Source organism: Calypte anna, chromosome 2 (genome assembly GCF_003957555.1).
Source record: "Calypte anna isolate BGI_N300 chromosome 2, bCalAnn1_v1.p, whole genome shotgun sequence".
Lineage (NCBI taxonomy): Eukaryota > Metazoa > Chordata > Aves > Apodiformes > Trochilidae > Calypte > Calypte anna.
The window spans coordinates 116,014,571-116,041,568 of NC_044245.1; the positions used below are offsets into that span (position 1 = coordinate 116,014,571).

Sequence of the window (26,998 nt, forward strand, 5' to 3'; positions counted from 1 at the left end):
TACACCCATATATATTTTTTTCTTTCAAAAAAAATTTTTGTCAATTTATGAATAGACTGAAATAAGCTGTAAATTTATGGATGACAAACTCTGTCTGTAGCAATGTCACAATGTCTGGAGACAGGCTTTACATATCTTGTACAAGGGATGCCAGCTTTGTCTATCATATCTCACAAAAGAATTCAGCCCTCTGTTTCTGTGCCCCTTCCTAGCATGTTATCAAACAAGGTTAACTTTTAAATGAATAGAAGAAAAGTCCTACTGTGTTAAAAATAAGAATAAACCTTTTAGACAATGTGCATTATTATTTTAAATGCTGTTTAAAATTCTATTAGTAAAATACATAACCTTCACAGCTAGAGCACCGCTGCGGAGGAAAAATTTGCCTTCTTCCTCATTAATATCTATTCTAGAATGCAACCTTTGTATATTTCAAATTTATTTTGGGACTCTTTTATGAAGAGGAGGGACAGTGATTTAAAAGCACGCTCTGCCTCCCCTCCCCATCACACCAGGAGAAGGCAGAGTGGATGGCTCTTGTTGCCTTATCAAAACCCATTTGACCAGAATTTGGTATGGGGTAGGGGAAAAAGCTCCCCACAAGGTGTGCTGGAGCTTGCTTGGCCCCAGCCACTTGTCCTACCAGCTGTTGTGATGCCAGCTGCCCTCTGCAAGGCAGAAGGGGTGAGCAAGACCTAGCGTGTGACTGCTCAAGGAGCCTCAAAGTTCAGCCAAGAGGGCCTGTGCTACCTGATGGCATCCCAGGGGCCAAAATAGTGCCCCTGGGAACACCTTGGGGAGAGGGTGCATCTCCCATGGCAGAACAGTGTGCTGGGAAGCAACCTATGCTGCTTGGAGGGCAAGGAGGGAGGCCAGGACAAGCTCAGGATGCCCGTTTTGCCCCAGGACCTCACCACAGCACTGTTCCATCGGGCTTCCACCCCACCTCCAGAGGGATGTCCATGCAGCATGGCTTGCCTTGGCCAGCCCCCCACCCCTTGCTGGGACCCATCACACCAAAACCCTCCCTCATCAGGAAAGCGACGCACGTCTGGGGATATAGGCAAACATGAACGCTCAGTGATTACGATGAGCAGGGGTGGGAGGTTTATGCAAACCTTCATTTCAATTTCCATCAGCTGCCTGCTTCATCACTGGATTTTTTGACCTTCCATCTGCGATAAACTCAACTTGCGATAAACTCTCTTTCCCCACCCCCCACACCCCTGATACTAAAGTCACCTGAAACCAGTCCTGGTTTGTTCAAACCTCCCTGGAAGCATCCATAAGGGCAAGCACAGCCTCTGATGGCCTCCTTTGGAAAGCAGCCCGCATTTGCCAGCAGATTTCACGAGCAACCCCTTCGACAAACCCAGACAAAGCTTCAAGTGGTATGGAAACCTGAAAGCCAGCATGTTTTGCCTGGCTGGGAGTTTCACTAGAGAAATTTTACACAGCTCTAAATATAACTCAACGGCAATATTTATTTTATTTAAATGTCTCAGAACATTGCATTTGACAGAAGACAACAGACTGGAAAATTGCTTATACAAAATGCAAGAGGTGGTTGCAGTATTTTCTGGCACATGGCATCGCTCTGCACTTTGCTGACACCCATATAGCTGCAGCTGCCCTGTGCCCTCACCCCGGCACCTCTTGCTCTCTGCTTCCTTAAATGATTGTGTTTCAAATAATTACCCATGACCTAAGGGATCAGAAGGCACAGGGCAGCATTTTGGCTGCCAAAAGATGTATTTTTGCCATACGCTAGTGGCTGAAAGTCTGGAGAGTGAAACTTTCTACTGAAGTCAAGAGTTGGGTCCAAGGGTAGACACATCAAGAATATATCATGAATTCAACCCATAAGCAGCACACTGCAGATCTGCCTTATAAATTGAAAAAAATGCTACCTATGCTGAAATACTAGACATTCCTTGTGAGGTTAAAAACAGAACAAAACCACACAAGACAGGTTTTTGTGTCTATATTACATGATTAAAACCATGGTACAAAATCTGTTAAGCCACTACTTCCAGATTTATGGTCAGGATGAGTTTTAGAGGAAACAAGAGTTTAGAAAAAAAGGGCTTTTGCTGTCTGTTTTTCCACAAAGCAAAACGGCTTCTATGAGAGGGGGAGAGAATAATAACAGGAGGCTTTTTACTCTGAGAAATGAAGTGAAAATGAAAACGTTTTTTAGCTCAGCTCTGCATGCTGGAGCGAGCAAAACAAACCCGGAGCTATTCCATCCCACTTGCCTCAGTTTGCTAAGCCAAAGCAGCATCCTAACTGGAATACAAAACTCCCCTTTGCGATGCTTGCTGACATCCAGACGGTATACAAAATTTAGTGCTTTGCTCCTGAGTACCACTTGCAGGTGCAATAAAAAGGAAATACAGCATGCTTAAAGGCAGCAAGAGGCAGTGTCCCCAGGAGCTACCGCCCCAGCAGAACCCTCCTCTTTGCAGACTGAACATCAAGCCCATGAACAGCTGAAATATTCAGAAAGCAAAATCATCATGGGCTCAATACATCCCATCCCAGGCTGCCGGGGACTCTTCACACAACTGCCCTCCGGTGCTCCTTTGTTTCTTTTTCAACCCTGCGAGATAGGCTACATTTAAAACGTGATGTGCATAGCCCTGTAATAGCCACTGCCTAAAGGATAAAGGGTTTATTACGCTTTCAGCTCAAGTTGTTAATCCCCTACCAGGCTGAAACAGCATGTGCCATAGTCTCTGAGGCCCAGGGTTGGATGGGCTATCATCACCTGTGTAGGAAGTTGTTGCAACAATGGAAAGCAGCATGGTTCCTTTTGGCTTTCTGAGAATACAGAGGACAGAAGCAAACTCAAGGAACGACACTTTAAATTTCAAACTGAAGTTACCTTGCTTTAACAAACATAAAGTTAACAAGCTAAATCCTCACAGCGTTATTAGATCGCCTTCCCTTCCTTTTTATACTTTACAACCTAGCCATCAGCTGTGGGATCGTGTGTGTTCTCTTCTTCCATGGCTTCAGTGTATCCTAAGGATTGCTTTCAGGGAGCAAATGAAGACTATGCAGTAAATGATGCTGTTTGCAGCATAGCTCCTGCCTCTAAATGGCTCTCGGAGCCAGAGATTTTCCAGCAAGAGAGAGGGAAATGAAATCCTGCTAGGGAATCAGAGAGAAGCACTGGTGTGGTCAAGGGACACCAAAACGAGTCCTGTGCCTCACATTTCCTCAGATTTCTTATACCATATGTGGCAAGGTCATTAAGTTAACATTTAAGACAGACATCTTTATTATATGCCTCATTCTTTGGATGGAGAACTTGGGGTAGCCTGAACTTCAGCAGGCTTGAGGAGATTATAGCCAGAGTAGGTATAAAAGGGTCTGGAGATGCAGAATGTCTGGCAATTAAACAACACGGCTTGGAGACAAGGCAGAGGGCTAGGAATTAGTTAGGAGGTGTTACACTGTCATTTTGGCTCCATCCGTGCTTCACCACATAGAAGTGAGTTCCCTGAAACTGTCTCAGTTTCCCCATCTGTAAAATAGGACTACTAACAATCTTGTACCTCCCAAAGGAATCATAAGGATTAATTAAATTCACATTTAATGGTCTCTAACATACTCCACTGAAAGTATGAAAAAAGCCTAGCCTGGGCTGGTTTCAGTTGCTAATGCAGTGGGGCATGTTTCCAAGAAGTTCTTAAAACATCCTCAGCTCCTCTATCACAAACCAACCAATTATCTGAAGAATAAGAAATTAGATGGCTATCATGTGGCAATAAAAAGCTCATTATTGCTTATTGTATTGGATCAAACCTTCAGGACTATCTGTTCTGATTTGAAGAGAACCAGGAGGGCCTTGGGATGCTCACACAGTGCCCTTAGACCTGTTAGCCCTGCTGACCCCTGAGAGTCTTCAACGTGATGTGAAAGGGGAGGCACCATGCATGAGCTGATGGTGTGTTTTAGAGATGACAATGTGAAAGCCCAGATAGGTAAATCTGTAAAGGTACTCTGTCCTGTATTCTTCTTGGAAAGAAATGTTAGAAGTTAAGACTATTGCAGCTGTTTGTATTTTAGATAGAATGTTCAAACTGTGGTTTGTTTTTTTGTTTCTTTTTTTTTCCCCAGAAAAAAAAAAAAAGTATTTTTAGTTATCCTCTTCCCCAGCCCCAACATGTGAAAACACATGGAAATGCAACAGAGGAGGAGTCTGCCATCCTTTGATGTATCTCTTCCCAAATTCTGGCTCTTTCCAGTACATGGCCAAATCAGGAAATATAATTCTTTGTGGAAGTAGTGCAGTACATTAGTAGCCTCCCCCAAGCCTCGTGATGCCAAGATTCTACTATTTTTATTTAATAATAAATTATCCAACTGTTAGTATTGTAGAAGCAAACTAAAGTCCAATTAAAATTTGGAATCTCTTGTAGTAGGTGCCTTCCTATATATCTCTCATGTTCTTTTGTGTTCCTGTCAAGCACTGCATTTGCTCCAGTCTAATTTTTCCTGCTGGAAAACACTGGCATTCTCCCTCCTAAACAGCCTTGTCAGAGAGTGGACTAAGGCAAATTACATTGAAGCCAAAAATATGCCTATTCTGGCTATATACTTATTTAAAGTCAAGGACATTTTAAAGAGCACCTCCGAGCTACTGTAGAGATGCCAGCCTATGATATTTTGTGACGTCTATGAAGTAAATAGAAACAATAATAAAAAAACCTCAACATATAAATAATCTTTAATCAGAGCCATTACCCATTGCACAATAACCCTGAAAACTGCTGTTTACCCTAGCTGTTAGTCCGAAAGTAAAATGTAATACAGTGCAACTAAAATGTTCTAATATACACTAACATCCCCAGAGACAAATTATTTAAGAAATTACAAATTGGTACTTTTTTTACTAGGCTCTTCATACTGACACATGAATAGCTCCTTCTCCTGAAGTAAACTGGATTGCTCCAATGAGCAAGTTTGGCACATTTAGGCTTTTATTAACAAACATCTATGCTTCTCTAATTCTCTAAAATGTAATTTTCTGGTCCATAAAGGCTGTCTTATGCAGCTTCCAGAACACTAAGAATTCCTGACTGACTCGTGAGATGTTATTTTTCTTCCAGGAGAGAACGATTAATAAAATACTGCCTCAGCAATCAAAGATAATAATCCATTTCTAAAATAAGATAAATACATAAAATAGTATTTATTTCATACAATTAGAGGTATCTACTGAATGCAATACCTCAGCTTGCCTGCTGTCACCTGTACCATGTACCAGATCATAATCGTGGCAAAGAAAACCACCACTTTCTGACAGAAGAAGAATGTATGCCACAACCAAATACATATCCAAAATGGAGCATGAGAGAAACATAAACATTGAGCTGCTTCACTTTTATGAATTTAAGACTTGACATCATTTGAATGTATGTTTTATAGTTGGATTTTTGAAAAAGGCCAAACACGATCTCTCATTTCACATCCACAGCTTATCAGTGTTAAATTCAAATCTGCACCGATAGTATGCAGAGAATTAGGTTTATCTTATCAATATAGTTGGCTGTACTTTCAGAGCATATGTTGTACTGAACATCCAAATGACATTAGCTACATCCAAGTCTAGCTATTATGTAAAAAGGAAAGATTAAGGGTTTAAGGTTTCAAAAAAACAGATAATTCCCTTCCTTAGTATTTTTATTTTTTAAAAAGACTATATGTACACACACAGACACATTAACTCTTCTTATATAAATAAGAAAATAAAGAGCTTCCATATTCTTGTAAGAATGCCCATACTAGAATAGTTTCATTAACTTCAATAGCTGTGCTTTGAAATAATTTAATTCAGTTAGGACAAAGCTCTTTTTATAAAATTCAAATTAATGTTGAAAATACATGAGTTTCAAAAATTTACAAAGCAATAATCCCACACTCTGAAACTGAATATAATGGAAATGCTTTCCAACTGAAGAGAGGCATACACAAGAAAACATGGCAGTGCCCTTGTAGGGATATAGTTTAAATCACTCATTTTTTTATCAGCCTGCAGCTTGGCACGAGTTTGAACCCAGTGGATGGAGGTGAAAGATCTCTGTACTAATTTACTGCACCACTGAAATTCCTCGTAATCCCTTCTGCGACTCTAAATTAATTTAAATCTGTCTTTGTAATTTTTTCTCATGTCCTAATACATTCAACAACAACATTTACTACCACTGAAAAGTCTTGTTCTTTCTCTTCTCTGCAAGCAAAATGAAGCTGAATGGATGTCAACACCACTTGTGTTCCCAGAATAACACCAGATTTCACCCTCCGTAACCAAACCCAGTGCGGCGCAGCAGTTCACATCTGCAGTCACGCAGGTTACCAGAAGCACCCTGCCTGCAAGTCTTTACACATACTTTGCATTTACCCCCTTTTCCAAACCCTTGAGAGACTTGCACAGCATTCGTAGAAGACAGCCTCCTCTCTTTTAAATGCCAACCACTCCTGACAGCTTTGCCCCTCAGGAACTCTGAATCCTGAAGGGTGAATCTTGTGCTCTCAGTACGAGGTTCCCTCAGTATCCAGCTTCCTCCAAAGCAAATCTAACATACAATCTGTGAGCATTCAATCTAAGGGGAAAGAATAAAGTGGAGCCTGCTCCTTCGGGGAGAACTATTAGGGTAACTTTTTCTTAAAATCCAAACCACCTTATGGTTTTTCTTTTCCTCAAAAAAGTGGATATATCTTTCAATGTATGCATATATATTATTTCTAAATACTGATAAATATATATGTATATATTTTATTATATGTGCATATATACACATATACATATACACACATATATCATAGTATATATATCATATATACACATACACATATATATCATAGTCTTGGGCACTGCATAGAAATGTGGAGGAATACTTTGATTTGTTTACCCTTTTATGACGATTTCTAATGAAAGCCTACCTTGTGTTGTATTTTATTGTCAGTGGCAACAGATAATTTTTATCAGTCCAAAAAGTTCCTAACTTTGTAATTATAAGCAGCAGAAGAAACATCATGCAGCCTTGTCATGGATCTGGGACAGACATTTTATCTGGTCTGCCTTCAGTGCATCTTTTTCCCTAAACCTCTACCTGTGGCTTGTTTTGATACCAAAATTTATTTTGTTGTTGTGCAGGAAGACACGTGAATTCAGCTGAAGTCAAAAGGAACACTCTCAATAGCATGGCAGCTCTTGGTTTCCAGGCCTTCTTGAGGACAAATAGCACAGGCAACAGCATACTAGTTTTTACTGCATGAAGGCCAGAGGCACCTTAGATGAGTCCTCTGGATATTCAGCTTAATCCAGAGCAGTCACTTCTGTGAGCAAGCAAATCCCTGAAGTGCTAGAGAAGGGTAATTCAGTCCAGAGGGCTGCTGGACCTGGAGAGAAGTTAGGACTCCAAGATGCTGCCTAGGACCAACCTCCCTCTGTCAGGGCAGAGAGAAAGGGTCTTCTTATCCACTGGACAACCCAGTATATTAGCAAAAATTAAGAGTCATATCTGTGAGTTATGGCAGGATGGGCTGGGTCACCACTGATTTTCTGTTGATTTACACTGACTAATGTCAAAGGAACTCTAATCAGTTTCTGGAACTCTAATCAGTTTCTGCAACAGAGGCCCTGTCCTACTTATCCAAAAGCTCTCAGCATCTGAATTTTGTGCACATTTATCTCACCTGCATGTCCACTTGACTGCATCAATGAGTCTAAGGCAATCTCTTAATATGTACAGCTTTTAAAACACATGACTTGTACAAAATGCATGTAGCAGTAGGGAGGTGACAGACATGTTAAAGCTCCTTAACCATGAGCTTATCCTCCTCTTATTAAATTTCCCCAAAAAGTAACCAGGCCATTAGTGGTTTCAAAATCATAGAATGTTCATAGAATCACAGAATGATTTGGGTTGGAAGGGACCTTAAAGGTCATCTAGTTCCAACCTCCCTGCATGGGCAGGGACACCTCCCACAAGACCAGGTTGTTCAAAGCTGTGTTCATTAATCAGACTTAGGAAATTAAAAAGTTTTGCAGATAATATGCAACTTTTCTTTTTTTAATTATCATATCTTGAAAATTCCCTCCTCTCCAGATTGCCTCAGTTGCAGCACAAAATTATGATAACATAGGGGAGACCACCGTCGTTATCCTGATTTAGGTAAAATCCACATTTATCATATGCAAAGCACATTGCTGAGGTCCTTCTGATAAAGAAAGAAATAAGACCTTTACATAGGGAATACACTGACCACCTAATCTTTCTTCTTTTGCTGTGTCAAGAGGCAGATCTTTCCAAAACACAGATCCTGAACGGACTCAAAGACATAGCAGAAAGCTTTAAAATGAGATATATGGGCAATTCTCCTCAAGTCCCTGAAAGTCTTTAGGGCCTTGTGTGTCTGACAGATTACAATTTGCCTCTGGCAAGGAGGCCTCTATTTTTTAGTCAAAACTAAAATCTGTGTATCAGAAATTAAGAAATAATTTTCTAAGTAACTATTTTGACAATGCCTGCCTTGTCAAACGGAGTCTGGAGCATCAATTTGAAGCAAAGTGAGGAAAAAAATAAACCAGCACCCAAATGTCAAATAATGAATTTCAGTTTCTCTTTGCTATCCAAATAAGGTTGTTTAAGGAGAAGTCAACTTTAAATTCAATCAATTAAGAAAATGGTTTAAAAGCAGCTTCAGGGTCCAGACCTGCCCCCAAGCCAATTTACCAATTTTGTGGCTTTGCAATCAGATTTGTGTATTTTTGTTAAAGAACAACACCCAACCTTCCTTCTGTATCAAAAGCACAAACAAACAAATGTCACATCTGACTAATGCTCCACTGGGTTCAACAGGCTTTGGATTAATTTTCACCATTTCCTGCAGGGAAACAGCAAAACAGTTTATAAACAAGTATTATAAAACATGAGGAAATGGAGAAAAAATTTTCCCTTTCTTTCCCAAGACAGCAAACTGCCTTGGAATAGTAACAGAAATGCCACTTAAATTGCTAGCATCCTTTTTTTCTGTGTTCAGTAGTCCTGAATGTTTATGGAAGGCTTTAGCTAGGGATGCTCTTAATTTATAATCTCAGAATGAACTGGTTTGACTTTGAATTTTACAGTACTTTAAAAGTTACTGCTTGCAAGTAAAACTATAAAAAAAGACAAGACATAAACAATGCTATTATAGGTAATCACTAGAACAAACTAGTTGTACTTATTATTTCTGGAGCTATGCCTATGACTTCAATCATGGCTCAGTAACCCATTGCATTAAGCACTGTCAAAAAGCCAAAGAAAATGAAGAAGAAATTTTCTTCCTCAAACATCTTACTTTAGACAATACATAACATAAAGACAGGAGGCAATAGCATAGGCAAAGCATTCAGTTAACACCAGTTAGCAGTCATCTTGGCACATAAGCAAATAAACCATTTTTTGTGTCATCACAGGGAAATGCAAACTATGACAATAATTTCTCGGGGGCAATATCCCCAATATCCTCAAAGATGAAGTGGCATTCTAGGCTGGTAAGGAAGAGTAAATACCTGGATACTGTATGAAGGCTATTTGAATCAATGTGAAGAGAGACCATGAAGGACTGCAGGAATGAGACCAAACATGCTGCATTTGATGGACTCATCCCTGGTGGTCATATGCTGAGGTGAAATAACTGAGGCATAACAGAGCCAGGAACAGATGAACAAGAAAGGTGGTATCTTAAAGATGTTATGCACAATAGTCTGTAAGTGGCACAGTCTGGATAGAAGACATGATAATGACATCTTCATTACATGCCTGATCCACAGGAGAACTGGTGGCAGGGGCTACAGCAATGGAGAAAAGGGCAACAAGAACAACGGGGGTTGGAAGGAAGGCTGGAAGGATGTAAAGCTGTTTCTTATAACAAGGGCAGAAATGAAAAAATGAGGCATGCCAATTTAAATGAACCATGTGTGTATTTATGCCTTCAAATAAGTGATTTAATTTCTGTTACTGGTGTTTAGGCAGTCAGCAGCTATACTTGCCTCCATGACCTAGATGATTAACTGTGGCCAGTTTTTGGAAAAGATCAGCTCTTCACTGTCCAAAAGACACTGTTTTTTCATAGCAAGACCAATAATACATGTTGAAGCACTAAGTACTTATTCCAAGGCATGTAACCTTGCACTAAACTTGGAAAACAGAACCCAGGCTTTCCTCATCAAGGAAAGCAACCTTCAGTCAGAGGCTCAAGAGAAATCTCCAGAAACTAGCATGAAAGTGCTGTTTGAAATGTTCATTTACAGACAGGCTGGACTTGCAAAGATGAGTGACTTCAGGTTAGGATCCTCGGGTCCAGGACTTCAGCCATAGCATCCTCGTGTTCTGAGAACAAATTCTTATAAACATAGATAAAAAACACAGAAAAGTTTCTTTCATCCTTGTCAGAGAGCTGCTCAAGCTGTAATTGAACTTCAACCGACACCCGAGTTGTTCATTCTCTGGACAAAATTGTAATCTCCATGCCATAAAAATTCAAAAAGGTGAAACAGATATTACATTGCTCAAGGGTCAAAAATCTGCACCCAGGCAGATTAAACATATGCATCTCTTGACTTTATTAAATTAATGGAAAAACAGTACATGTCAGTCCAGCCTGAGAAGTGAGCTCCACAGTCACAGATTAACCCCTTCCATGGCTTTTCCACTAATCATCCCTTCCTAACCTTGAGGAAGCTGACCAACCTTCACAGCTTATGAGCAACTGCCAAATACCTTGTTTGTTTCTAGCTCTTAGTAAATTTAATTTAAAAATTTTAACATTGAACAGCTTTGAAAACAATCTTTGTACAATTTTTGCAATATGCTTCCTAATGTTCCTAGTGCCACATCCATGTTTTGCAGCCAAGGGATCAGACAACATGAGCCATCAGTGTACACTTGCAGCCCAGAAAGCTAACTGCATCTTTGGCTGCATCAAGAGGAAAGTGGACAGCAGGCCAAGGAAAGTGATTCTCCCCCTATGCTCTACTCTCATGAGTACTGCATCCAGTTCTGGAGCCTCTTTTACAGGAGAGACATGGATGTGCTGGAGCGTGTCCAGAGAAGGGCCATGAGGATGATCAGAGGGCTGGAGCGCCTCTCCTCTGGAGACAGACTGAGAGAGTTGGGGTTATTCAGTCTGGAGAGGAGAAGGCTCTGAGGAGACCTTATTGCAGCCTTCCAGTATCTGAAGGGGGATTTACAAGAAAGCTGGTGAGGGACTTTTTAGGATGTCAGGCAGTGATAGGAGCAGGGGGAATGGATTCAAACTAGGGGAGGGTAGATTTAGGTTAGATGTTTGGAAGAACTTCTTCACCATGGGAGTGGTGAGACACTGGAACAGGTTGTCCAGAGAGGTGGTGGAAGCCCATCCCTGGAAGTTTTCAAGGCCAGGCTGGATGGGGCTCTGAGCAACCTGATCTGGTGGGAGGTGTCCCTGCCCATGGCAGGGGGGGTTGGAACTAGATCATCTTAAAGGTCCCATAGAGGCTTGAAAATTCTATAATTCTATGAGAAAAGACAGCTTCTCATTCAAGGCAATGGCATTTGTCTTAACTGAGACTGGCATATCTGGGCCCAACTTCTGAACCAGCCCTATGATGCCCTGTCTGTACTGGCTATAAAACTTGCCAGAGTGGAAGAGACAATATACATCCAGCTGGATGCAATGACCATGTGGGGTGTGTTCTGACTTAAGTTAGGGTAAGTTACGGTAGAATATATGAGATAAAGAGCAGCAGAAACAACCCACACATTTATACTAAAAGTGTCCATTTTAATTCTGCTTTCAGTTCCTCCAAATTATCACTTTCTTTCTGAAATTCCCTGATCTTGATTTCTGTCTGAACATAGTTTTGAAAGCAAAGCTTGAGCATGAACAGCTCAGCCATCCATGAGAAGTGAAATAAGTCTTGCCATAAGGAAAAAATATCATTGCATCCTTGCTTTAAATAGCTCCCTAGTCAAGATGGCCACAGTTGGAGAGCCAGCATTTGGCAAGAAAGCTTCTCTCAGTGGGAAGATATCTTGGCTTCTATGAAGCAAAACTTGCTTTGATTTGGTACCTTATTTTCAGTACATACTGAAAGTTCATGATACAAGGTCTGCTGGAGTGAAATCCTGTCATTGACTTGTTCAGTTTTGTACTAAGCCCCAGTAACTAAAGGAGCTATTTGGTATGTGAGCCCACTACAGTACTCTCAAATGTGCTACTGATAAACATGGGGAAGCCAGTATTGTGAAATGGCAGGGATACCAAAGCTTGGAGGAAAAGCTCATACAACTCTCAGGAGCTACTCAGAAGTACTTGTGTCACTTTCCATGATCTGGAGGAGCTGTAATGGCTGAAAGAATGGCTTCATGGGTCTTCAGTGTACACTGAGTGCCTGCATTTTCAGTATTTATCATACTTGCAACCAAATATATTTATTTCAACATCTCAGGAAACATCTGCCCAATAATGAGTGAAGATCTACCCTATTTTTACATGTGTGGGTTTGCTGTTATTGAAACTATAAAACCTGAACTCATGGAATTGGTTTCAGCTTAGTCAGATCCTGTACACAAAATTTTGGAAGCTAACCCCTTTTTAAAACCCAAGTTGTAGTACCTTTAAAAGAGAGGCTCCAAGAGAAAACATGATACATCTTAAACAATACATCTTAAACACTATTGTGTTTAGAACAATCAGGCCACAAGTTGCAGATCTAGATGACTGTCAGGAGACAAAAGCCTGCTTTCCTGATGCCAATCACTTTACCTGTCAGACTATGTAACAAGTCACTGATTTAATTAAATTAAGGCTTAAAAGTATGTCAATAGCCTTATTAGTTTCTGGAAGAGAAACACAGGGAAACTCCTTTGATTTTCCTTTATTATTTCTCATCCAAGCAGTTTTACTTCCCATACAGAAAACTGACAACCAGGTTGTGCTGACTATAAATCACAATTTTCATAGAGGAACTAAGCCCTTCTTTTAATTGAATCATTCTCTGTAAAAAGAAAACATGGGAGAGGTGGCACTTGCCCAGAACTTTCAGGATTAGCTTCTTTTCACCAAAGGATCACTGGATGTGTCTTAATATCCTAATCTCCTACCCTTTTTCTGTCTTGGGTCTCCTTACAGCATATTCTACCTTTTCCTCCCTTTGACACGTGAGAGTGTGAAGGAGCTGCTTTGAGGCAAAAATTCACCAAGCTATTATTTCCAGGAAAATATTCTTCTATTTTTCCACAGTGCATTTATAGAACGACGTATAAATTACAGCTTAACATATATGCCAAATAACAGTGTACTTACAAATCTTTTAATAGCATAAAAACATTTGGATCCAATGGGGTATAAATCAGCAAGTTGTTTGCATTCTGGGTGTCAGTACAGAAACCAAGCTGCCATGCCCAGGAGCACTTTCCTTACAATTAACTTAATGCTAGAATGGTGCTGCCACATTCAACCATCATGATCAATGTACAGTAATGGTTTTTAAATGTTAAAATGTATTAGTATTTGTTTCTGCAATAGCTTGCAATGAAATCCAAACCAGAGTAGAAATTGTTATTTTTAAAAAGCACACATTATAGTTAAGTGGGAAGGTATCAGCAGAATGTACTGCTTTCCTTTCAGCAGTAAACCCTGTCACAGGCAGGGCACTGGAGTTAAGCTCCATCTTAGCAGGCTATCTATCAAGCCACTATCAACATTTTGAATGGAACACAAAAATGTGAAGTTCTGGGCACAAACACACACTGATCCTTCTCAGAAACGGGCGCTATACTAGTTTAAAGAGGACCATACAAATCAATAATTACCACCCTAAAAGGCATTTAAAAAATACACACCACAGATTTTCAGTTACATAGTAACAAGATGCTCAGAGACAAAGCTGACAAATGAGCGAGACCCACAGCCACCCAATGAAATTAACACATTGGTGATGGCAAATCCAAGCACCTATGTATATAGACATGCACTTATATCCCTACATTGAAGTACACCAGACAGTACTTTCCCTGAAAAGGTCAATGAGAACAGTCTGTGGGTCTCTGAATGGAGGAGTGCCTGGCATAGGAGCTGATGCATCAAACGGACCAGGTGCATCCTTTTGATGGCATCTGTGGACAACAGCCATGGGACTATGGAGGTTTGGGTCAGTGAGGAGGGCCTGGAGCAGCTCCAGCATTCCTCAGTGTGGCTCTCTGTTTCTCTTCCATACACACTCACAAACAGGGCCAATAACCAGCCCAACAAGAACATTTATAGTCACAGGTCCAGACAAACCCTGTAGGTGCAGTCTGCCAGGGGAAAGGTTTACTGTCCATTCTACAGCCTGTAAGTGATTGTATAGATATTTCATACTGATAAATTAGCTAAAAGACAATCAGCCATGCTGTTAGGATGCTTAATTTCAGAGACACATTATCATGGCTGTAAAATGCTTTCTGAGCATTCCTCAGAAGTGCCTTAGGCACTTCTGCTCTTCCTGAGTCCTACCTGCATAAGAAACCAAAATCTATTTTGTGACAGCCCAGATCACTTAGTGTGATCTGTGCTGGCCAATCCCTGATTTTAAAGCTGATGGCACTTCATTTGAAATTCTTTTTAATAAAGAGTCAGGACTCTGATGAACTGAGAAACTGTTGGCTTGATCTTTTATAAATATTATGAGAGCAGCTGTTTGCCTGCCCAGATTTGCTCTGATGCCTGCTTCTCTCTGTGACTGTGCTCAGCATCAAAGGAACTATAAAAGTAAATATGAAAGGGAAAGGTTAAAAAAGTAACAACAGCTACAGGTATGCAACTTCTGCGGAGGTAAAAATTACCAGAGTTGGTTTTCTTCAAGCTACCATACTCCCAAGGTCAAGCCTGTGACGGATGAAAAGCTGACATCTTCAAAGGCTTGAGAAGGGAGAGGGAATTTCCTAGGAATGCTTAGAGAAATCAGAGAGTAGGTAGGTGAAATTGCCAACAATTTGAAAAAACTGAAAACCAGAAAAGAGGAGTATGTTGTTGGGTGAACAGGCTCCTCCTTCCAACCCAAACGTGGATTAAAGTGGATCCATCTGAATTACATCAGAGAGATTACATTTAGGTAAAGGAATATATGTACTTTTATATTCCTTTTTTTTTTCCTCATTGTAAACATTTGATCCAGTGTTCTTACTAGTTCTAGAAATAAATACATTTTGTTCTGAAATAGCAGTTTTGAGTAACTTTAATCGTTCCTCCACAGAAAAGGTCTTGATGGTCCCATTGCACTGGGTCTGACTATACTGTCAAGAGACTGTAAGAATACTGAAGTAATATAAGTCCTAATTTCAGAAATGGCATTGTTGATATCAATTGTCCCTAATAATTAATATCTGTACTTCACCCTTGCAGATGAGAAGGCTAAAAAAAAAAAAAAAGGCAGTCTATTTTACATTCATAGATCAAAGTAAAATATACATCATTAGTAATGGAAGCTATGTTGATGGGTAGTTTATAAGTCTCTGAAGAATATAATCTGTTAAAAACTATGCTACAGATGAAACTATTAAAAGACTGACATTTGCTAAAATCATTCTTTAAGTGTACACTAACTCTGACTGTACCAGGAGAAAGTTACATACTTAAAAGAATGGAGTTTTCCATGACTCCTGCCTAACAAAATTTTGATTGAAATCAAAGTGGCAGCACTGAGAACACAGGGTTGACATAACAAATGCCATAGCCAATTTGAACAATTATGAGCCCAAATCTGCCATCATTTACATATACATGTGATTCCAGCTGGTGAGCTCACATTATGTATGCACAACCAACAGAGAATATTTTTTTATGTATCTCCAAGTTTCACAAAAAATATAATGGAAAGTCAATAGCATTTAAGCTAAACAAAAGATCCTTTAAGGAATATGCTGAAAATCACCTTGCTCCATGCATTTGTCCAAAACCCTGCAAGAGTCTGAAATGTGATATGAGTCTGAATGATGTGTGATATTGCACATAAAATTGCACTGTAAATACAAAACAAGTGAAGAAGGATGCACTGACATCAAATGCAGCAAAAAGTCAACATTTTTTTGTATTTAAGCTGATGTATTGCTCTTTGGGCTGCTCTCCTTTGTGGGTACCCAACTCAAACTGATGACAGCAAGGCTTCCAAAATGGGAGCATGACTTGTGCTAGTCTCTCTGGTGTCCAAATCAAAACAAAATCATCTTTAAATAGGCCTGATTCAGCCTGGGATCTGAAACAATCAAAGATGAAGATGATCACACTGTGCTTTCCCTTCCAAGTGGAGCTGGAGGAAGCTGTGTGTACACATTTGCTTGCGCCAGCTTTGCCCATATGAGGTCTGACAGTCCAACAATAGACCTTAAGCAGTGAGGCAGCTTCTGGTGGGTCTGCCTGTACCACCACAGCTCTCTACAGCCCCAGAAATGTCAACCACCTGTAACAGCTACCATGACCACTTCATGACCAGTGAATAATTTTAGCAGCTCAGACATGTAAAAGGTGGTGACGCGGCTCTCCAAATGCCAGCAGTCTTCCAAGTGTAATCCCTGTATCTTGGAGAATCAACAAGTTTCACCTCAGTTGTCCACAAAGGTTAACTGAGAAAACAAGTCTCTTGCAAGCAGGAGAGGTTTGCAGCTCCACAGGAGAAAGAAAATAGGGGACCACAGCTCAAATACTTCAGAAGTATCTAACTTGCTTCATTCTGAAGAACCTGATAGGGTAAAGGCACTAAGATAAAGTGGTCTCTTGGAATTTACATGACAATACAGTAGTAAAACTTGTTGCTTTGCTTCACACATCATTTCTTTCACACATTCCTCCTTCTGGAAAGAGATGATAATGCTGTCTATAGTTCATATACAAGTGTTTTCCACTAACTTAACTGAGATCACAACCCTTTCAAAATGAAATTTCTAAGCTCATGAAAAAGCCAAATCTAAACAACATTCCTATAATCTGTGTTCTAACACTTGGATACTACTTGAAGACTCTACAATTAATTACATTTTCCTTTAATAATTGATTTTTTTTCCTTTATATACTTCTTCAACACTATTACAATACTGTTTTGTAAGAAGACCTGTTCTTAATTAAAAAAAAAAAAACTAAAATTTGTGAAAGCAGAACCTTCTTTAACTAGTAAGAACATATAGTTGGAAGCTAAAAGACATATAATGATATCTTTTCATTAAAATCATAAATGTCAACTTCAGTATTTCACCTAAAGTGGATCACTGTATTTCTGTGTTCCCTTATGAAAAAGTATAAATCAGCCAGAAGAGTGAAACCTGCCTACATGCAAAATGAAGGCATTCGTGACCTGATCTTTTCTGAAATCAGTGTGCACGTTTAGCTGGATAAACCAGGCACAAGAGAGTATTCTTCTATTTATATTATATCCTTCTTTTATTACTTTTATTGAACACCGAGTGTTTTAGCAGAAAATACTTGCAAAGCAACTGGTCTGCATTTGCTGATCAGCTTTTTCTCAAGAAATGGAGGAAGCAAGTCATGGCCAAAAATGAGCATTCATCTCATAGGAAGGGCTGAAGCAGAACATGCCATGTAAAATAGTGAAATGAAAAGGGACCCTTTTTTTCCCTGCTGCAGCATCTACTTGCTCTTTTGCTAGCATACCTAGAAACATATATTGAGAACAAATGGTGCATTTGACCTTACTGATAGTAGCACCAGAGGGAATCCTATATTGTTTCAGAGCTGGTAAACCTATGCATATTAACACTGGAGTGTATTTGTCCTTATCTTTCTTAAAAAGAAAATCCTACCCCCCAAAAAAACCTCTACAGCATTAAAATTAAACCCTATTTTTTCCTTAGCACTGGTATTTTAAAACACTGTGTGTCAGTACATATACCTTGACACTTTCTGGAAAGGAAATTAGGACTTGCTTGACACCATGAGAGTAAATTAAGTTTATGCACGTGTAAATACAAACCACAAAATACTATGTTTATGGTGTGATATGATAAATGAAATCAACCTTGCATGATTCATGATGAACAAATTTACTAAGCTACATTTTTTTTACCTTACGGGCACATGCATTAACCCATGAAAAGAAAATGATTTCTTGACACTGTACTTTTAAAATTCAAAAGGACCCATTCCAGTAACTAAATAATGTCTAAACCTGTGCACACTGGGGAAAGGGTGGGGAGGGTAAACAACAGCAAGGGGCAGATAGATCCAAGAGTGTAAGATTTTCACCCCTTCAAGTCAACAAGAGAGTGTTCCAGCTGACATATGCAGCCTCTGCTTGCCCTTTGTCATGTCTGTGTTTCACCTCAAAAACTGTCAGTGACTTGTCAGAATCAATCAGAAAAGCTAATGCAATTCTGCAATGATGTACAAGTTTGGACAGCATGACATCAAATTTCTGGTAGTGTGTGTCAAGTACCATATGAAAACAGATGTCCTCATTACTCCACTGCTTTGGTACAAAAGAGTACATCTTACCTTTTTGACCCATATCTGGCAATTGGGGGATTATAATAAAGGACAGCAAGCAATACAGCCTCTAGCCAGGACTTTTATCATATAAAACGAATTCTAATGCTCCTTATCTTCTGGCAAAAGTAGTTTGCTTTATCAAGTACAGTTTTCCTGAAAGCTGCTTTATGTTCCAATGACTTAGAGGTCTGATTCATCAGTGCTCCATGGACCTAAGACAACCCACCATCTTGCTTAGCAATACAACGGGGGTTTCCAGAGCTTGAGTAATCATTAAGTGCTACACCTTGATCAGAAAAGCCAAAGCCTGTTACCCCTGCACATGTGCACCTCCTGGATGGTGCCTGAGCTCTGAGCATGCTGAGGGGCTTGCAATGCAGCCTCACCAGGGGGTTATATACGTCCCAGTCCTTCTCTAGAACCAAAACGCCTGCTCCTAATACACTCCATAGTCCTCACAGCTGCAGTGATGCCTGGAAAAAGACCTATGTATGCAAGCTTACCTGAAATGCATTTCATTATTTTAAATGATGAACAGTACTCTTCCAACAACCTTCACTGGAACATTAAAAAAAAAAAAAAAAAAAAAAAGGTAGAGTTCTCACTAGCTGCACTTCTCCTCTTTGATACTGTCACCAAAGCTCCACTGATGCTATGTGAGAGAAGACAGAATGTTTTTTAAGAGAATAGTCAGTCAGGGTGCCAGCAAACTCAAAGTGCCCTGGACTTCCTACAGGAACAACAGACAGGCAGATTCTCTAATTCCATTATTAAAGGAATTTAGGGAACCCTATAATTTGAGGTGTACTAGCAGGTAAAATCTTGATAAAAGATTGATTTAAATATAAAAAGAATACATTCCTACCACAGGCGATTGAGAGAAGGATAATTTCATCTCCTGAGGAAAATGCAAGCATACCTCCCTGTGTCAGGTGATACCCAGGAACAGACTTGTAATTAGATGCCTCAGGAAGGAGCTCAGAGAGAGCTATGGAATCTGAATCTTCCCTGAGAATTCTCCTTGTGCTCATAGGGGATGGTGAAGTGAAGAGTCTCTGAATTACTTTGTTTGCTGGCTGTGCCTCTCCATCTCTCTCACAGCTCTTTGGGGTGCACAGCCTGCTGCTATTTAGCATGTTTGTACAGTCACAAGCCCTCTTTGGGAAAGAGCTGGTGGTAAAGCTTCTGTGCTAGGATGAGCATTGGCAAGGGAAAGAATCTCATATGCAAGAGCTCACGTTACATATTCCCCAGCAAGGAGATTTGCTTGCACAAAGACACTCAGCATAACATAATAAAATAATATAATATGGAATAATATTCAGAGCTGTGTATCGGTATTCCTGTTCAAATCACTGTGCATGTTTCGAAAGAGACGCAGGAAACAGCAACAAGATCTGGTTCATGGAAATACAGGATCCGTGTTTGAGTAACAGGTTGTGCTGTCACTAGTTCCTAGAATACAGTATTCTTCAACAGTAAGGGACAGATAAATGTAATATAGACAGAAGCATCATTTGGAGTAAGATGGAATCAATCCTTTCAAACCAGTGGTTTATCTACTGAGAGAGCTATAAGAGATCCTACACGGTACAAATGATGGTTAAGTTTCTTGTGATTTTGATTGAGGCTGCAATTAGCACACTCACTGTCATCAGTGCCTGAGCTATGCATCTTGAGGACTAAACAACTTTGATCACCACTAGCTTAGCCTGACCTTTAATTTGCCATGGAATTGTCTTCATCTGTGTCTACTCCTCACATAGATTTTAGTAGCTGGCTTTCTTCCTGGTGTTTCAGAGCTTCTTACTGTAAGTTCAGCCTTTCCAGCTACCCACATCCTAACAGTCACACACAGATTTTATACCATTACCATATCGAACACACTTTGAGTTACAGCATGAGTATGGTAATATCCACATATTTAGCACATGAAAGATATGAAAACTTTTGGGCTATGAAGACTAGAGTTGGCACATTGCATTGCAGGAGGAGCTACCCACCCTTCCCACATACTGCATGTGAGCTGCTGTTATTATTTCGATAACCACTGCAGATTAAAAACTCATCATTACAGGAGAGGAGGTTTAGGCAGCCAATCTGAGAATGACCCTGCTACTCCATATGAGAGCTGCACTTTTCTTTCCTCTTTTTCCTGAAGCACATGTCAACGATATGCAGTATCAGAATAACCCAAGCAACATGCCTACCAAAATGAAATAATGGAATTCTAGAGTCGTTTTGGTTGGAAAAGACCTTTAATATCATCAAGTCCAACCATTATCCTAGCACTGCCAAGTCCACCACTAAACCAGGTCCCTAAGTGCCACATCTCCATGTCTTCTAAACACCTTCAGGGACAGTGACTCAAACCACTCCCCTGGGCAGCCTGCTCCAATGTTTGATATCACCTCTCATGAATAAATTTTTCCTAATATCCAGTCTAAACTTCTCCTGGCACAACTTGAGGCTGTTTCCTCTTCTTCCAATAAGAGTAAGACCAATAAGTATACCTTCACAGTATGCAAAAACTCAGTGTAAGGAAGAAAATCAGAGAGCCATTAAAGTTGGAAGGGATCTTTTGAGATAATTTAGTCCCACCTACTTGCTCAAGAAGGGTCATATACAGCAGGTTTTCCCGGACTGTGTATTGATAGATGAGAGATTCCGTATCATACCTGAGCAACATGTTCCAGTGTTTGACCACTCTCACAGTAAAAAACATTGTCTTGTGTTCAGATATAAGGAATAACAGAGAATAAAATACACAAGACCAGGCCAGGCCACTTCATGCACCATATATTCTGATACTGAGATGCTGAAGAGGACTAAGAACCTGAGAAGACAAGAAAAGCCAGATCTTAAGTGACCCTCATGTAAGTCAACAACATTCCCAGAGAAACCTCTCTCTTGCTTCCCTGAAACCTCACCTTCCCCTTGCTATCGATCCTGATGGTTCCTACACCTGCACTCCTTGCATTTTTCCAGCTGGTCAGGGTTCTTCACCCCCCTCTCTTTTCCCCTCTAACAAAAGCTGGGAATTTTCAGGATACACGATGTATCCCTAAGGTCAGATATCTTCCAATGTATCTGTGTGATACCTCCAAAGTGAGGCAGCCACACTCTAAGTATTACTGCTCGGAGAAAATTGGTTGTAACAAAAATATTTAACAGATTTTCTCCTTAAGATTGAAATGAATGACATTTCTTCAGTAAATATGCAGAATGTTTTAATTTAATTTGTATTTGCTCTTCTGTTCACAGAGATCTCTTTGGACCAAGTGACAAACAAATCAGCCTGGCTCCAGGACTGCTCTATCTGCAAAATAAATCTCATTTCTTATTGGAAAAACTGGAGACTCTAGGTTAATATTCTGATTTCTTGCTATACCATATACAATCTTTTTACCTTTCTTTTGCACTTGTGATTCTCACTGCTTCCATAAAAATATCTTATTAATTTCCTCAAACATTAGAACAGGCTTGCAGCTGTTAAAATTGTTCTTTGTAATATTTGCTTTGTAAAAACATGGTCAGGGACAGCACAATTTAACTTCCACAAACACGAGATTTTTATGATAAATCAACAGGGCAGCAGATACATGCACTACGAAGTTAACGGTGTGTCAAGATATTAACAATGTTGATTCTTGAAGAGAAGTCTGGAATTTAAAAGACAAAACTGGGTTTATTGGATAGGACAGATTGCTGCTTGTCTGACCGACTTAGTCTGTGTGACAGAGCTACAAGCTGCCTTTGGGTTCACAAGTCCTTCAAAACTGAAGATTCATGGTAATAGAAAGCTTTTCAGCATAAAGCACCCAACAATCAGAGTTAAAGTTTTATTTATTGGCTCTGACCATCTACTTCTGTTATCAACCATAAGGGCCCATACACTTCATCAACTCCCAACAATAGCCGCAAGCTTGGACAATCTGTCTTGTGTCTTCATTGGGTAAAACTTCAATGGAGCAGCATCGATTAAAGAACAGCCCACGCATAAAATGGAAACTCATTAAAATAAACTTTTTGAAAGGGGGAAAGAAACTTCAGTTCCAATTGAATTGAACTGTTTTTATTTCAGAGATGAAAGCTCCATTACCCAGCTATACATTCATGTGCTCTTGGTTTAAGTGCTTTTTATTTGACTTAAACTTTTGGTTTCTTCCCATGTCTTTTTGGAGGCTTGAGAAACATAATAGGAATTCAGAGCTTATTGAGCTTGATTGGAACACAGTATCTGTGAACCTCATCATAATACCTCCTGGACCTTTATGTTTATCGTCTCACTGTGGCCTCTTTTGTGTGTTTTCCTGGCCTTTCCTACAAGAACAATTGCCTCCTTTCACACATATTTGCAGAGACGTTTTTAACACTTTAAACATTTTTAAATGAGTGGCCACAAAATAATGAAGAAATCAAAATAATGCAGGTGTAGTCATTTACAGTCTAGATGGAAGAGTGCGTAAGATGCTGATGTCAAGATAGCTTTTCTAAAGTGCTTATATGAAAACTGACTTGCAGCTTACTGCCTGAAAACCTCACCTTGAATTTATTATGAGGGCAATAATAATATGAAAAAATACAGATGGTGACCTCTGCTACGTGGAAACTTCAGTTTAAACAGAGCAAGCTTAATCCATAGTATATTACTCATTTATATCGAAGCTAAGTAATAATACCCAAACGCTTTGATTTTAGATGGCTGAACACTAAATGCAATGAACTATATTCTCAGTTACTTACATATACTGAATGTCAAGAGAAATTTGTTTAACACTGTGAAGCTATACAGAAATATTCACTGACTGTGCCGCCAAACACCCGGCACTGCAGAAAATGAGCCCACAAATGCTTTACAAAATTTCATCACACTATGTGCTTTTGTCTTCATGTATACTTTTATGAAACATAAAATAATCCACCTTCATTAAAATATATGCAAATATTTCTTAAAGCTTTCTTCTTAAACAATAGCACTCAACTTGCATACAAATATAGAAGATGAATATATCTTTGTGCTTCAAATTCTCCACCAATATTTTTTTCACCTAAATTCTGGTTTCGGGTGAAAAAATCAAATCACCTTTGATTTCAGCTAGACACAGATGCACACAAGAGAACTCAGTTTGTCAGGTTTACATATGGCCACACAAAGGCTGAGAAAACACCAAGGTCTGTTAATGATCATCTCCCTAGAATACCAAAAAACGTACTTCATGCAGCACATTATTTAAAAACAAACAATGTGTGGGAATCAGACAGATTTAAGACCTGCATTATTCTAAATTTTTGCATAAAGACTCAGTGTTGATTATAAATTAGTTTTTCTTATCAATGTGTTCATTCTCACACATTCAGTTCCTGAGGCTGATAGACATTAGTCTAACACTTAGACAAGACAAGGAGAGTCTAAATGTTTGAGAGAAAGCCATGCAAATCTGGTAGTCTGGGACTCCCTGATCATAATCTTACAATTTCTACATTGCATTTGTCCTTAGGATATTAAATTATGGCATAGTTCACAGTCTAGTGAGGCAAGCTCTAGTTGGTTTTCATCTTGGTACCCCAGCCAGGATGATGAAGATACATCCAGGCTGCCCCCCCAGTTTCTACACAGCTCACTCTGCTTCCACTGCTGCTCTACCCTTCCCTCCTTGCACTCGAGCTAGATTGAAAGTGGCACAGTTAATGCAGCCTGCACCTCATTTGCTGCTTTGATGTGATGCTTTGGCACATCAGAAACTCCATTTTTTTCCTTTTTTGCCTCAGTTTCACCAGCTGTAAATTTAGCCAGCTCCATGGAAATATTGCTCTCATCACTTTGTGCTTCTACTTACTATAGTGAAAGTATTATATAAAGATGAGCTTTCAAAAACATTTTTTTTAAGAGACTCTTTTTTTTTTAAACCCTGCAAAATGTCTCAGTGTTAGCAAAACTTATTTCCTGTATTTCTTTCTTAAAATCTCAATCTAAAAAGTAATTTGGGATAACAATCCCACATCGCTCAAGGCACCAGAGTCTGGATAGGGTTTATCAGCACAGAAAGTGGGGAGTTTGGGTCATGAGAAATGTGGAGACAAACACAAACATGTTTGATTGCTTCTCTACTTAACATTTTTTTCCTGAAGAAATCAAAAAACTATTTAGAACAAAAAAGGTGTTCATCAAATACAGAAATGTATAACTGGCATAAGAATCAATTATAAAACAGATCAATTAAACATCTGTGGAAAATACTGTATTACTACAGCATGATGAATATTTTCGAAGCATTTCCTGATGGACTTGGCAGTTCAAACACATTTATTACACATACAAACCAAAGTAAAAGTCCATGAAACTGAGCTATGTTCCTATATTGTTGTTCCTAGAGTTTACATTCAGTATAGCTCACAGGGATTGCTACTCCCCATCAGACATTCTCAGGTCAACCACAGAGCCTTTAAGAATAAAGCAGAAAAAAAATAAAGTAGGATACAGAATTCTTGCTGACACTGTCTTCACAGGCCATTTCATTATTTTACAGGTGGTTGCAATCTGCTTACATTTTTAATAACATTAGATATGGCCATATTCAGATTAAAAAAATGCATTTTATAGCCCAAAATGCAATGTTGTAGTTTTAAAAATAAAATATCGTTGCATCAAATTATTATAGGTTAAGACTATTATTTTTTTCCTCTTCTTAAAAATACAAACTTGCATTGCACACACAACAAAATATTCTGAACCCCTTGCTTATACTGCTAGTGTAACTGCTGGCATGGAGCTCTATCCCAATTAGACCTTCAAAAAAATGTACTGTCCTATTCTCTGAGCGTGTTTTTGGAAGTGGCAATCAAAGAAATATTCTAACATGAACAAGTGTTTCTAAGTGCTAATTATTCATGGTATCACTTGCTGATTGGTGCCTGCGGCCATGAAAATTTATTTCTAGGCTGTATTTACAGTAAAACCAAAAGTGCTTAGTGGCAAGTAGCTTAATCAAATTTAAGAACAGCAGACAGATAACATAGGATTTTTTTTTTTTTTGCTTTAATCCTCTCATTTGGTTTTGAAACATAAGGCCCTGTTCACTTCATTTAAGTCTCACAATGACTGGAAGCTTGATCAATCTGTCTTGTGTCTTCTTAGGGTGAAACTGCAATTGAGTGGAAGCAACAGATGAACAAAGCCCACATTGAAATCTGTAGCTCATTAAAATAACGTTAAAATAGGGTAAAATCGCAATTGTAAGTGAATTGTAGTTGGCTTCTTTCAGCTACATACATTTGATTAATAAACCATACATTCATTAGTCATGAACCGCTGGTCTTTAAAGTAAATTTAAATGAATGACCTTGCTTTTTTGATCTTAGACAGTTTTGAAAACATTTATGAAATAAAGCTTTAAAAAATAGGTCAAGGGCTGTTTCCTACAAGCCAAAAAGCTAATGGGATACGATCTGTCAAATCCCATAATCAATTCACATTCTGATACAGAAACTTTGAAAGCTGCAAGTACAAGAGACATATTGCAAAACAGCTTTTACAGAGGGGAAAAAAAGTATTTTTATTGTTAATTTGCCTTAAACTCACAAGTATTCCAACACTTTCAAGAACATATTTTTTTTAAATACTGTAAGAAAGCAATCTTAATTAAGGTTTCAGCAACTCAAACAACAGTGAGAGAACACAGGGCTGGAAGAAAACTCCGAAGTCATGAAGTTGACTAGCCTGCAGGTTCAGACCATTCATCCCAGACCATTCTGTTCAGAACCTGAACAAGGATGCTTCTGCCTTGAAACATGAGTAGAAGTTACCCTATATTTTTACACTGACTTTTCCTCAAGATCACCATTGGTATTAACCAGAGCCAGTTCGACAGGAGGCTGGTGCTGGCAGACAGGAGGGTGCAGCCTCTCTGCCACCATCAGCAAAGCCTCAGGACCTGTTATGACCCCACATGGAGAGATGCAGGGTAGCACAGGTGCCAATGCTTCAGATTTGAACAGTCCACATTGCCTCCACCTTTCAGTTTTTATTCTTGATCTTGAAAAAACTCAGCATCCTTGTAATAAATCGTGCAACTCACTGCCACAGGGTTGGAAAGACAATGGAAGGAAGTGCCTGAAGTTGAACCCAGAGCTACGTCCCTGCAAGAGTTATTACTTCATGTGCAGTTTTTGTGCTGATCAAGTGAGAGCAAACAGCCCCTGCTATCTGGACAGACCTTTGGGGCAAAGGTGTTTGTACCAGAGACCTCTGCACATCAGAGATGATCTTGAGGTGGACTGGGACAGTTAGGCTTCTCTCTTTTGGCCACCCTGTTTTATTTTCCAAGAGCTCTTCTTTCCTTTTCCAGTGAGGAGGTAACAAAATGAAGAGCAGGGTATAGTCCCATTAACAGAAGCTATTGTAGGAAGACAAAAAAACCCTACCAGGAATTGCTCCTAAAGGGCATTAGTTTATTCTAGGGAAACTTCAGTAATCCTG

The 26,998-nt window shown here is 39.4% G+C and overlaps 1 protein-coding gene across 2 annotated transcripts in view; it reads right to left on the reverse strand.

Moving 5' to 3' along the window:
• LOC103527051 (cytochrome P450 7B1) overlaps positions 1 to 26,998 on the reverse strand; it is a 122,741-nt gene that overhangs the window by 50,056 nt on the left and 45,687 nt on the right. The window contains exon 1 of one of the 2 annotated variants that reach the window (XM_030444429.1): positions 915 to 1,048. The exons of the other annotated variant lie outside the window; for it this stretch is intronic. Coding sequence (XP_030300289.1) covers positions 915 to 1,033 — 119 coding nt within the window. The 5' untranslated portion in view covers positions 1,034 to 1,048. Of the gene's footprint in view, positions 1 to 914; positions 1,049 to 26,998 lie in introns of those variants that run through there. 2 annotated transcript variants of the gene reach the window in all.